The 14,585-nt window shown below is 40.0% G+C and overlaps 1 protein-coding gene across 1 annotated transcript in view; it reads left to right on the top strand.

Moving 5' to 3' along the window:
- The first annotated feature begins 2,327 nt into the window (after positions 1-2,327).
- BLTP3B (bridge-like lipid transfer protein family member 3B) overlaps positions 2,328-14,585 on the top strand; it is a 103,916-nt gene continuing 91,658 nt past the window's right edge. Inside the window, 1 exon segment of the mRNA XM_067697663.1 lies at positions 2,328-2,618. Within this exon segment, the coding sequence (XP_067553764.1) occupies positions 2,575-2,618 (44 nt within the window). The 5' untranslated portion in view covers positions 2,328-2,574.

The raw sequence follows: 14,585 nt of genomic DNA, 5'->3' as shown, positions 1-14,585 counted from the left end.
ACACTGTGTTGGTAAATATTTAACAACCGGATCTCCAAGAAAAAAGTCCTGATTTGTAGTGTTTACCATTTTCTGTGGTGAAAATACTGTCACAATGGCTGTTTTCAAGCTTTCCTGAACTCATCAAACACCAGAACACAGAGTTGGGAAGAGATGTGCACAACTGGTTCTCATGAGCCAGTATAAGCCAGTTTCAGCACAGACTGTTCAGTAAAAGCCCTGACTCTATTCACCTTCACACCATGCACTCTCCCCTCCCAGGTTTTAGTATAAAGAATCTCAAGCATGTAACTATTACTTTTGAAATACATGTATATTTTGAGAATGTGTAATTTTAAAAGTTAAAAATATCACTCTGATATAAATACATAATGAACATGTGCAACAGATTTAAGTCACATTAATGAGTGAACTAACTTTATACCCTATCTTGTTGGTTCTTGCCAATATGAGTTAACAAATCTTTGATGCACATTCATTATATATTTGTATGACAGTCACATTTTTAACTTTTTGAAAATCATACTTTGAGAATTAAATACCAATTAACAAAAATGTAAATTTAAACCACAGTTGTGTCTGGCATTCTCTAAGTACTTAAACTTCATTAGCTTAATCCTCACAACAACCACATAGCTAAAAATCCACAGAGCAAAGTTTCCAATCCAAGTCTGACTTCAGGGCCAGTCCGTTTAACTTTAAACTGACATTCTCACCTTTGAAATAATATCTCCACTGTAAATCCATCTCTGGCTAAACAAGATAGAATCACTCCATCCCTTGTGTTTTCATAGCACTTTGCTTCTATTTTCAATTATGCTAAGGATAATAATAGCATTATTAAGAGCTTGACATATGCTAGGCACTTTGTTCAACACTATATATGCATAATCTCATTTAATCCTCACAAAATTGTGTTAGGTACTATTATCTCCAATAGATGAGGTAACTGAGGCTGAGAGTGAAATAACTTGCCCAAGTTTACACAGCTACAAAATGGTCGAGCAAGGCTTTGAACAAGAGTGTAATGATAGAGCTCAAGGTCCTAGCACTAGGAATTTAGCTTCCCTCTGAGGCTGTTAACTCTTTGATGGCAGGAACAGGTTTTGTTTGTTTAGGCTACCTAGTTACTTGAATAGTGCCTCATTTATAGTACATTATAAATGTTAAGTGAGTAAACAGTCAATCCACATATATCTCCTTTCCCTTGCTTGAAAAGGCTCAGGTGTTGGACTATATGTGTAAACTATCCCCTGGTCATCCCCATAGACACCCACAGCATTTTCTGATACATCCCTCAGAGGTAGTGTTATTCTCCCCCCCCCCCCCACTTTTAGATGTCACCTCTGTAAACAGAGTGGTCATTTTCGCCTCTGTAAAATGTTGGTTTGGGGCTGGGTGGGGTGAAGGTGCAGAGCTGTAATAGTTCTCCCTGCTATTTCAACAATTTCCTTCCTTTACATAGAATTTTTTTTTTTTTTCGGTACGCGGGCCACTCACTGTTGTGGCCTCTCCCGTTGCGGAGCACAGGCTCCGGACGCGCAGGCTCAGCGGCCATGGCTCACGGGCCCAGCCGCTCCGCGGCATGTGGGATCTTCCTGGACCGGGGCACGAACCCGTGTCCCCTGCATCGGCAGGCGGACTCTCAACCACTGCGCCACCAGGGAAGCCCACATAGAAATTTTTAAGTGAAATTTAAAATCCTTATTTCTTTAGATACAACAACCGAGTGAGTTGGGTAAGGCTGATATTATTAATCTATTGTATAGAAGATTAAACTGAAGGTAAACGTAAGTAAATTATTTTCTCCAGCTTAACACAGCTAGAAAATACTAGAGCCAGGACTTAAATTTAGGCCTTCTAATTCCCAGGTCCTGGGTTCTATTAAGACACATTATCAACTTTTACTTCTCTTAGAATTTCTAGAGGAAACATCAAATTATAGCATTTAGCCGGGGGAAAAGCAGAATATCTAAGCAAAGGATAAGACACTGAGGCAAGAATATGAAAAAAGCTGAGTAGGTAAAGAAAGCAAAGCAATTAGAGCCGTTTGTAGAGCAAATTCTGACAGGGAAATGAAAAAGAGAAGATGTGTATGAAGAACTCAGTGATGGAGACGGGGACATGACTAGAGCGTGGGGACAGAGGTCTAAAACCCAAGAAGCTTCTGGGGTTGGGAGTCAAAGCATCCAACAGTGTCAAGGGCACTAGCGCGCTAGTCCCAGGGAGGGAGGCGGGGCAGCAAGAGCCTGTCCGGAGCCTGCGTTGCCCCGCCCCACCCCGAGCCCGCCCCGCCCCGAGCCCGCCCCGCTCCGGCCCTCCCCCAGATCTCTTAGGTGATGCTGCAGCCAAGATGGCGCCGGCGGCGGCCGCGGCTACCTAAGCGGAATGCTCCCGGTCCTTGGCGGCAGCGGTGGCGGATGTGGCCTCGGCAGGGGGCTCAGGTCTGTCCTGGGCGTGAGTGCTCACGCGCCTCTCCTCCGGCCGGGTTAACCCAGACAAAGAGGAGACGGCCACGAAGAGAGGAGGCAGTGAGGAACGGAGAGAGAGCGCGGCGACCCCCGCTTCGGCACCATGGCTGGGCTCATCAAGAAACAGATCCTGAAGCACCTCTCCAGGTCAGTCAGAGCCTCGGGCGTGGGCGCTAGTCCGCTTCCGCCCTAGTTGGTTATCAGAGGCAACCTGCGGCTTCGGGGGCGGCGGGGACTGGCAGCCGAGCGGGAGGCGACCCTCGGGCTCCCCGCTCCAGTCCGGGCAGAGGTCGCTGCCCCGGATCTCCCGTCGCCTGCGGCGCCCAAGACTGGCCTCACGAGTCAGTCCTCTGACGGGTTCGCCCCCGGACGGGTTCGTCCCTGGATGGGTTCGCCCCTGGACGGGTTCTCTCTCCCGGCTGGCTCGCGGAGGAGCGTGTTGGGCTGCCGGGGGAGGCGGCGGACTGGGATCGTTGCCGACACGGCGTCTGGGGGCGTTTGGAGGACCCCTCTCGGGCGGTCCTGCGCGGAGGCTGCAGATGGTTTGTCACCCAGGTGCCCGGTGTCTGCTCGCCTCCTTTCGGAGCTGAGTGGTTCCGTTAACCGAGGGCGTCTGGCGCAGTGTGGACTGTTAGGGCTGAGAATTGTTTTCTCACTGAAATGTTAACCTTGTTATTGTTCTGAATTCACTTTACCTCGCCGTTCCCAGTCTAATGCATTAGAGGGTGTGCCTGTTTGCACAGTTAGGATTTGTTTTAGGTAAATAATCAGAGTTACCAGCTTTGGCGAGTTCTTTCTGGAGTCGTTTTAGCCCCACATCATTCGTACAAAGCAGTTTTTTTTTGTTTGTTTTTTGCTTTATTTTAATCTAAGACCCATAAATTCAGGGAGCCAACATCTGTGGTAATAAACCCGAGACTTATCATTCTTTCCATTTCGTAACGTGGTTTTAGTCGGAATCATGACTCAGTAAAGCTGGCAGTTTGTTACTGCCCCTGACTTCTCCATATTTGTCTCAAGACACAGGCTAAATGTAGGATCTTGTTTGCAAGTTGTTAACAGCGAATTCAAACTGCTTAGTTATGACCCTTTTCTCTGTTATTTGTCTGTAAATTAATGATTAATTTTAACTGATTTTAGGAAAACACTTGGGTGTGATGATATACTTTCGTAATACAAACAATTCTTGATTTTCCAAATCGTTGTATACCACAGGTTATATATTAGGGAACAAAATAATTATTTCTGTGATTCAGCAAATATTTTTCTCACTTATAACATTGAATAAGATATATTTTTTTAAAGTAACAAATTATAGCAGCATTTATGAATCTACATTTCTTAACATTATCACTAATTGGAAAGTTTCTTTTAAAATTGTCCATATAGTCCAATAATGAATTATCTCACTTTGGAAGATTTTATCTTTATTATTATTTTTTATGATTTAAGTAAGATCTGACTTATCAGATGTCCTCCAGCCTTTCTCATACTCAGTTCCTACAAGAAAATTCAGACCTATAGAAAATGATTTGAATTTCTATTTTCTCACTCTCCCTAGGATGATAGTACTTAGCTAGTTCCATTCTAGATGCGTAGGAGAAAAGTTTGTTCTGTCAGTGAGTGCTTTAGGGCATTAGAGTTTAATTCTCTTGTAGAACTCCAGTTTGGAAGGACTCCTAAAAATTAGTTGTAAAGGTAATGGCTAACTTCACAAAATAGACACATTCAGAATTGAGCCTTGAGGATTACTTTTTTGTTTGTTTGTTTGTTTTATTTTTTAAACATCTTTATTGGAATATAATTGCTTTACAATGGTGTGTTGGTTTCTGCTGTATAACAAAGTGAATTAGCTATACGTATACGTATATCCCCATATCCCCTCCCTCTTGCGTCTCCCTCCCACCCTCCCTATCCCACCCCTCTAGGTGGTTACAAAGCACCGAGCTGATCTTCCTGTACTATGCAGCTGCTTCCCACTAGCTATCTCTTCTACATCAGGTAGTGTATATATGTCAGTGCTACTCTCGAGGATTACTTTTTAATCTGTATGATTTTCAATAGCTGTGTTGTAAATAACAATGATTTTTTTGAGATGAGTTTTTGAAGCACTTGAGTTTTCAGTTATTTCACATTTCAAAACTTCCTTAAGTCAGATGAACTGAAGAGCATCAAATTCATATTCTTGGTTAAAATATTAATCTTACTGCTGTTGCTGTCATTTGTCATCTCCTAAGAAAAATACAATTATTTATAAACATAAAGGATGACAGTAGAAGAAACAAGGTGGATGTTGTGATAAATTATAGTTACTCAAATAGGAATGAACTTTTGAAATTACCTGGGTCAAGCTTAATTTTACAGGTTATTCAGTAATGAAGATGTCACTATACTGATCTAATCATCTGGAACACAGTTTGATAGGAAATACTTAGAACATACTACCTTCCAATACCTTTCTTATGGCCAGTGAATGGAACTCATGGCACCTTCTTAACGGAGGCCTTACCTGACCATACTCTTCTCTGTAGCGCTCATTCTCATCAGTCATAATACATACTTATTTATTTGCAGTTCGTTTGTCTTCTCCACTGTATGTAAATTCCATGAGGATAGGGATTTTTGTTGTTGTTGTTTGTTTTTCGGAGTCTAGAATAATGTAGGCACTCAACGACTATTTTTTGAATGAATGCATGAATGACAACAATGAACTGACTCTCCCTCACATTGCTGTTTTTTTTAACTAAGGCAAGACTGTAAGCCACCAATATTATTGCAGATATTGGGCATGACCTATTTTCCTGTGGTTTTAGGGAATAATGGGCAATTGAATCATTGAATAAATGTGGTGCCGGTGTCCTGGAAAGGAAGGACTAGGAAAATGACCCTTTATATAAGGGGTTTTCCAGTAAGGAAGACTATCTAGGAAGCAACAGGAGAAAGAGAGTGCCAACTCTGAGCCTTGAGATTGAAGTATGGTGAAATTGTAAGGTTAAAACCAGGTTTACTTAGATACAGGGGCTTAAGAAACTGGTGTATTGGAAAAGTATGAAAGGGGAATTATTCTTAAGAGATTAACAAATGCTTTAAGCAAACGCTGAACTATTTGAGAAGTGTAAATCTATATACTTGTTCCCTGCCTAATTGTTTAGTTTGTATTCCAAGCATCTCTTTCATTGTTAATGAAAACAGTACTGAAGAGGGAGAGTTAGTGTGTGTGTGTGTGTGTTGGATATGGGGGTTGGAGTAGTTGCGTTTTAAGAGAAGTGAAACAGGAAAAGCCTTTGAAGGAGAATTTACCCTGATCTTTCATACCATCATCAGCATAAAATATGTTTTGGAGGCTTCTCTAGGAGAGTATTTTTTTCAGAAGGAAATGGAAACTTCTAAAGAAAAGTTAGAACAAGTGTAAGAAAAGAAATAAGAGCAGGAGCTACCTTTCAGCTCAAGGCCTAATTACCTGTTACTGTGGTATGTGTACATGCGTGCTCCAGCAGAGGCAGAGGGGGGGAATAGAAGCTTGAAGATGGGGTACATTTAAGCCAGGACCTGAAAAGGGGTGGGGAAGATTTAGATACAAATGCTCCCCACTATTCCTTTGGCTCAAGGCATATTATGCTGGGCACAAGGTTTACTGGGGGTTTGGCAGGACAGACATACACCACACCTGGGTACAGTCTTTGTATAGTTTTAAGTAGTAGTTATCAAATATGGGTGTTTTTACCCCTCAGGGGACATTTGGCAATGTCTGGAGACATTTCTGATTCTCACAACTTGGCAGGGGTGGGGGTGGGGCGGTGACTAGTGGGTAGAGGCCAGGGACGCTGCTAAACATCCTACAGTACACAGCCCAGTCCCCCACAGAAAGAATTATTTGGCCTATGTGTCAATAGTTTTGAGGTTGAGAAACTGGTTTAAAGTATACACATGTATGTCAGATTATTAAACTAGGATACTATGCCAGTTAAGATTATATTGTCTTCAGACAACAAAAACCTGTTCTGTTTAACTTAGGCTGAAAAAGGAAATGTAACAGAAAGCTCTTGGGGTGGGTTACAGAATCTGGAACTAGACAACTCCTAGGGCCTAATTGGAAGCGTGCTTGAACCTCAGCACTACTGACATTTGGACAAGACAATTCTTTGTTGTAAAGGGCTGCTCTGTGCATTGTAGGATGTTTAGCAGCATCTCTGGTCTCTACCCACTAGATGCCAATAGCACTCCCACAGTCTTGACAATGAAAAAATGTCTCCAGACGTTGCCAAATGTCCCCTGGAAGGCAAAATTGCTCCTGGTTGAGAACCACTGCTTTAGGGTGCTGTCCCATCTCTCATAACTCCCAATCTGATCTCCTGTCAAGTTTCAGATTCCTGGGAGAGAAAATGTTTGGCCCAGTTCTGTTTATCTATGGATCAATTAACAATGGCAAAGGGTTATAGAGCAAAAATATGGTCATGGGGAGAACTATTTTGAGTCAGGCTTTGCTGCTCCACTTGGTGTCTTTAATAGGCACTGAACTTAATTAGATTTCAGAGGGCCTCATTTGCTATGTTAAGGAAATTGAAATTGAACTTCATCCCAGGAGGTGACTGCTAATAAAGAGTTCCTGACAAAAGAGGGACATGATCACTAAAGGTGCATGGTTATCAGTTTGGTTTGGAGTCCAGGGTTCAGGAGCAGTTGTCTGGGGTGGAAACATGGAGTCTCTAGAGGGGCTCTGATTAACTTAAGTAGAAAAGTAATGTAGAAGGATATCAGTGTACCACAGAGGTTATGGGAAGGTTAGAGAAACAGACTTGGGAAGGGCTTGGATACAGGTCAGCTCCAAGGATCTAGGTAAGAGAAACTACTTGACAGTCTCAACAAGACATGCTCCCTAAATAAAGGGGAAGGAACAAGTAGAAAGGGAGGGTGGCCTGAGAAGATTGTTAAATATTTGGAATATTTGTTAAGGAGATTAGGAAGGGTTGAGGGCTTGCATGATCTTGTGACTGAATGGCAAAGTGAAGTGAGTTTCCAGTGCTTCACAGTGTATTGATTGGGATGGCTTAGGCTGTATAAGGCTGGAAGGGGGGTGGGGCAGCCGATGATAGCCTGGGGAGAAAAGGAAAAAACCCTCAAAAGATTGGAAATTTTATCTACTAGAAGAGCAGTTGAGAAGAACAAATGAGAAAACTGGAAGGATTAGATGTTTTGTCTGAAAGTGTCATATATGTTAAAGTTTAAGATGTTAGGACGCGAGTTCGTGCTCCGGTCCGGGAAGATCCCACGTGCCGCGAAGCCGCTAGGCCCGTGAGCCATGGCCGCTGAGCCTGCGCTTCCGGAGACTGTGCTCCGCAGCGGGAGAGGCCAGAACAGTGAGAGGCCCAGGTAATGCAAAAAAAAAAAAAAAAAAAAAAAAAAAAGATTTTAGAGTAAGCCTAGTTTAGGGCAAGGTATCAGAAAAGGCCATGGAAGTGCATTGCTGAAGAGAAGTTAAGGTGCATGTAATTGGAGATGAATACCACTGGGTCCATAATTCTTCTTGTATCAGACATTCTTAAAAAGAAATACAACATAGATTATTTAGACTGTTGGAAATTACCTTCTCAGGACTTCCCTGGTGGCGCAGTGGTTAAGAATCCGCCTGCCAATGCAGGGCACACGCGTCCGATCCCGGTCCGGCAACTAAGCCCGTGCGCCACAACTACTGAGATGGTGCCCTAGAGCCGGTGAGCCACAGCTACTGAGCCCACGTGCTGCAAGTACTGAAGCCCACGCGCCTAGAGCCCGTGCTCCTCAACAAGAGAAGCTACCGCAATGAGAAGCCTGCGCACCGCAATGAAGAGTAGCCCCCACTCGCCGCAACTAGAGAAAGCCCGTGCGCAGCAACGAAGACCCACTGCAGCCAAAAATAAATAAATAAATAAATAAATAAATAAATAAATAAATAAATAAATAAAATATTTTTAAAATAAAAAGCTTTAAAAAAAGAAATTATTTTCTCAAATTATAATTTCATAAAATTATTGACAGGCAAATTATTTACATTTTTCACTTTAAAGTTCAATAAATAATTTTTGAGAGTTTATATGTACCAGGTTATTGAGAACTGGGCATTAGAGATACATGGTCTCAACTCTTGGAAAATTTCAGTGATTCCTATTCTGGCATAAGAAGCATGAATAGGATCACTAAATGTAACCTATTTCTAGAACTGTACTGCCATATCAAATTTGTGAGATTTGGTTTACTTGGATGAGGCAACTGGGAGAAGAGTGAGTTAAATATTACCTTTTAGGATTATAAATAAATTTACTTTTATAATTTTGGGGATTTTTTGAAGTAATGTTTGGTTACTTAAATTGTATTGTTTTAAAAATAATCTCCAATAATGCTGATTTACTACAATAATGCTATATATACTAGTTGTTTATTTAGCAAATGTTTACTGAGTGCTACTTTGTACCAGGTACTGGTCCATAGTGCTGGGCAAAAATCCCTCCCCTCGATGGAGTTTACATTTTAATCAGAGAAGGCTGAGAGTAATTAAATGAATAAGTGAAGTACATTATATCAATTTGTGGTAAGTGCTGTTGAAAAAAATAACACAGAAAGGGGATAGGAAGTGCAAGGAGGCGGGGACAGAGTTTGCAATTTTAAATCTAGTGATGGAGAAGGCTTAATTGAGAAGATGTTATTTGAGAAGAGACCTGAAAGTGGGGGTGGGAACAAATGCAAAGATCCAGAAGTGAAAACTTACTTGTCATTTTTTGGCAAATATATCGAGGCCGCCGATATAGGTGAAGTGAGGTGAGGAGTGAGGTGAGTGGAGGAAGATGAGATCAAAGAGAAAACAAGGGCCAGATCTTGTGGGACCTTGTAGTGACTTTGGCTTTTACCCTGAGTGAGATTGGAAGCCACTGGAAGGCTTTGAGCCATTGATCACTGCAGCCAAGTGGAAAATAAATAATAGGAGGGCAAGGGCAGAAGAAGAGCCCAATGAAAAGTGATAACTATCCCGATGAGAAAAATATTGGCTTGGAGCTATGTGGATGCAGTAGAGTTGTTGGGATACATAGGTTCTAGATGTGTTTTGAAGGCAGAGCCTCAGGATTTGCTGATAAGATGTGCATTGAGAAAGAGAACAGTTATGGATGACTTTGACATAAGCAACTGACAAGATGGAGTTGCTGTTAATTAAGCTGGAGAAGATATGGAGGAGGAGCAGGCTTTTGGAAGAAGATCGGGAGTTTGGCTCTGGATACATTAATTTGGATGCCTATTAAGTATCTTACTGGAGATCCCTTTTATTTGTAAGCTAATTTAGACTGCATCTCTTATAGTCGGGCAACAACAATGTCAGTGTTTTTTGTGTGTGGTTATCCTTTGGCTTATGCAATGGATAATTACAGAAAAGTGAATTGTGAGTTGAATTTTAGGGGGTGGATTTTTCCTTTTTTCTATTACGTACACTATGTAGAAGCATCTGAAATTGAGCAAGGTGCCCATTTCTTTCACATTAAGTTACAACTATAACCAAGATATTGGTTCTTGGAAAAGTTACTTTTAGGAGATTGATTTGAAAACTTCAAGTGAAATGGAGATTGGATGCTTGGTCCATTGGATGTTGTAATATTATAATCCTATCAGAAGGTATTTGTTCCTGTCTCCTAGAAGGAGGTTATTAAAACATTGAGGTTTTTGACTTTCCCAAGGTTTAACAGGTAGTGTTGAGTGGTTAAGTCACTGATCCAGCACCCTTATAATTTGATTATTCTATACTACCTGTTCAGGCTGTTGTTCCCACCTAACAGTTTGCTTTTCTTTTAGTTTTTGGCATTTCCCTTATTACTCTTTTATGGTGTTTTATCATCCTCCTGCAATATCCCTTAGGAGATTCTTTTATTACTTGGGAATACTTTGACTTTGCAGTCCTTTGAAGCTTGGGAAACATAGTCTTTTGACTCAGCAATTCTTTAAAGTTGGGGAAGGACAATTTCTCCATTTATTTCTTTTTACTTGCATAATTTTTTTGCAATATCACTTTTTTGCAATATTGCACTTTGCCTTAATACTGCAGTTTCCAGTCTAAACGTTTCCTTAGTAAGTTGATCTCTTATCAGTTTATATGTTTTAAAGTCTGCATATTATGTTACTTAGGATGAGTAATTTAATATTTATTAAATATTGGTATTTACAAGTTGGTATTAGCTCACATTGAACATAAGTTACAAGTGAAAGGCTTTATGACTGTTTCCACAAGTGAAATATAAGTAGTTATCATATCAAGACCAAGTTATTAAAACAAAATTAAAAGCTGAGCAAATTTGACTCAGGATATGGTAATTTATTGTTTGTTTGGGTTTTTTTTTCAGGCATTAGACTTACTATTGATCTGTCTCATAATTCACTGACTTATTTCGAGACTTCTCCCAGCCAAAGAGAATGTTGTGTGTAAATTTTGAATCTCTATATTAGTCTATCCTTTAAGACTTCATTTTAGCTATATGTATAATGTACTCTCTTTCTACCCAAAAATACCGTTAAGAGAGGAATCTCTGGCTCCTTTTTGCCACTGCTATCATAGCATCGTGTTGTTTTCCTCTACTGTTGTCTATTTATTAAAACAAAAGCTTCATGTTTATTAGTTCCATAGACTCATCTCTTTAAGGGTAGAATAACCCTGATAGGCTTTGAATTCTGAGTGCAGTAACTATGCTTATGTTATTCACCATTGTATCTTTAGCATCTGCCACAGTACTGTGGTACATAGTAGTTGTTCAGAAACATGAAAAGTTGATTTATATCCAAAAAGTTTAAATTAAAACTTTTTTTTAATACTTTAGTTCTCCAATTTACTTTTGAGTATATAGATGTAGTTTATTGCTGGATCTCTTGGTTTTGTGGGTTATTTTTCATAGGTAACTTTACTCTTTAGTATTCTCTATGAAATGAAATGAGGATTATAGTTTTAACTGGGCCTTACGGCAGTTAAAATTTTGACAATTTGTATTTATAGGTTGCTTGTCTTTTAGAGTGCTTGTGCTAATTGGTTTCATTTAATGTTGAATTGTACAGTTCAGTCTTTGTGTAACTTTTGTACAATATAGCTATCTCATTTTTGTTAAATATTATTTTTAATATAAAAATTTTAAAATACTGATTTAATAGAGTAGTAGTGCTACCAGTGGTAGAGAGAATGAAGAAAATCATAAATGATTAATTTATCTTAGAATTTAAGCAGCATTTGCCTTTAGTTAATCCAGTGTGAAATACAACTGTATTTTCTTTAAAGTGCATCAGAGCTAAATATTTTTATCATATCATTCCTTTCCTCTTCCTTCCCTTAAACTTGCTCCCTTCTGTGTCCCCTGTGTACCCATTCCCTGCAGCGATCCCTGCTGGCTGTGGTGGAGATTGGTGTGCTGTGAATTTCATAATCACCCAAATGAGTACCAGAGGAGTCTAAGAAACCCTGGCAACTGACTACTTGCTTTCACCACGAGTAGGGACCTTTTGTCTGAATTTCCTGCCCTCAGGTAATTCTTCTATTCCCCATTTTTTTTTCTTTCTGTAGATGCAAGCACTTACTATGCCCCACATAAAGATACTTTGAGAATATTTTCTGATTCTTCTTCTTTTTGTCAGGCACCGACTTCATGTTTGTTTGGTTTTTTTTTCTTTTTTTTCTTTTTTACCATGTAGCTACAGGCTCATGCAATTCTCTTAGAATGTCTTCTAGTATATAAGGTTTGGCAATGCACTTAAAGCTATAACCAGTTCTTTCTGATGTTGCATGAGTGAGTTTTAAAACTTATAGTCAGCTATTTGAAAATAGTAATTAGCATTATCTACTCTTTAATGGGTTAGGCATCATAGTCTAATTTAATTAATGAAGTATGAAGGCTCTTTTGATAATGAGGATGTTTTGATCAATTCACTGAAGGACTTAAAGAGTTTATTTTGTGTACTTAATGTTAAGTATAATATTTTTAAAATTAATTAATTAATTTTTGGCTGTGTTGGGTCTTCATTGCTGCACACGGGCTTTCTCTAGTTGCGGCGAGTGGGGGCTACTCTTCGTTGTGGTGCCCTGGCTTCTTTTTGCGGTGGCTTCTCTTGTTGCCAAGCACAGCTCTAGGCGCTCAGGCTTCAGTAGTTGTGGCATGCGGGCTCAGTAGTTGTGGCTCGGGGGCTCTAGAGGGCAAGCTCAGTAGTTGTGGCACACGGGCTTAGTTGCTCCCTGGCATGTGGGATCTTCCCGGACCAGGGCTCAAACCCGTTTCCCCTGCATTGGCAGACGGATTCTTAACCACTGCGCCACCAGGGAAGCCCTATGCGCTCTCTTTTTTTTCTATTATTACATTTTTTATTGAAAAAAAATTCACGTAACATAAAATTCACCATTTAACCATTTTAAGGTGTTTCTTTAGTAAATTCATGATGTGATGCAACCTTCATTCCTAATTCTAAACCAGCACTGACTTTTCAGGTTATTGCTCCTGAACGGGTGTGGTGCTCCTGACACCTAGTGGGCAGGGGCCAGAAATGCTGCTAAAGTCCCAGAAGAGAGAATTAATTTTCTGTCTCCTAAGTGTTGAGGCTGAGAGACCCCGCTCTACACCATTAGAGCACCACATCAAATCCAAGGAAATAAACAGTCAGTCGTGTCATCCCTACTGGTCTCAAGAATGTCTTTATAGCATTTTTATTTCAGTTCAGGAGGCAAGGTTCACATGTTTGGTTGTTAGGTCTTTTTAGTGTCTTTTAATAGAGAGGAGTATTCTCTGCCCCACACTCAGCTTTCTGTCTGATTACTTTTTGTAAGCGTTCAGGCCAGTTTTGGCACTGCATTCTCTTTCCATATTTTATTATTACCTTTATTTATTGAAGTGTAGTTGATTTACAGGGTTGTTCCAATCTCTGCTGTACAGCAGAATGACTGTTTTACACATATAGACATTCTTTTTTTTAATTTTTAAATTTAATTTTATTTATTTTTTGTACATCAGGTTCTTATTAGTTATCTATTTTACACACATCAGTGTATACATGTCAATCCCAATCTCCCAATTCATCTCAACCCCCCCCCCCCGCCACCCCGCCTCTTTCCCCCCTTGGTGTCCATACGTTTGTTCTCTACATCTGTGTCTCAATTTCTGCCCTGCAAACCGGTTCATCTGTACCATTTTTCTAGATTCCACATATATGCGTTAATATACGATATTTGTTTTCCCCTTTCTGACTTACTTCACATTGTATGACAGTCTCTGAATCCATCCACTTCTCTACAAATGACCCAATTTCATTCCTTTTTATGGCTGAGTAATATTCCATTACATATTCCATATGTACCATATCTTCTTTATCCATTTGCCTGTCATTGGGCATTTAGGTTGCTTCCATGACCTGGCTATTGTAAATAGAGCTGCAATGAACATTGTGGTACATGACTCTTTTAAATTATGGTTTTCTCAGGGTATATGCCCAGTAGTGGGATTGCTGGGTGGTATGGTAGTTCTATTTTTAGTTTTCTAAGGAACCTCCATACTGTTCTCCATAGTGGCTATATCAATTTACATTCCCACCAACAGTGCAAGAGGGTTCCCTTTTCTCCACACCCTCTCCAGCATTTATTGTTTGTAGATTTTCTGATGATGCCCATTCTAACTGGTGTGAGGTGATACCTCATTGTAGTTTTGATTTGCATTTCTCTAATGATTAGTGATGTTGAGCATCCTTTCATGTGTTTGTTGGCAATCTGTATATCTTCTTTGGAGAAATGTCTATTTAGGTCTTCTGCCCATTTTTGGATTGGGTTGTTTGTTTTTTTAATATTGAGTTGCATGAGCTCTTTATATATTTTGGAGATAAATCCTTTGTCAGTTGCCTCGTTAGCAAATATTTTCTCCCATTCTGAGGGTTGTCTTTTGTCTTGTTTGTAGTTTCCTTTGCTTTGCAAAAGCTTTTAAGTTTCATTAGGACCCATTTGTTTATTTTTGTTTTTATTTCCATTACTCTAGGAGGTAGATAAAAACAAATCTTGCTGTGTTTTATGTCAAAGAGTGTTCTTCCTATGTTTTCCACTAAGAGTTTTATAGTGTCCGGTCTTACATTTAGGTCTCTAATCCA

The sequence above is a fragment of the Pseudorca crassidens genome, chromosome 11 (genome assembly GCF_039906515.1).
Source record: "Pseudorca crassidens isolate mPseCra1 chromosome 11, mPseCra1.hap1, whole genome shotgun sequence".
NCBI classification, from domain to species: Eukaryota; Metazoa; Chordata; class Mammalia; order Artiodactyla; family Delphinidae; genus Pseudorca; species Pseudorca crassidens.
The sequence above is the reverse complement of the archived record's forward strand: the minus strand, read 5'-3'. Positions and strand labels throughout refer to the sequence as shown.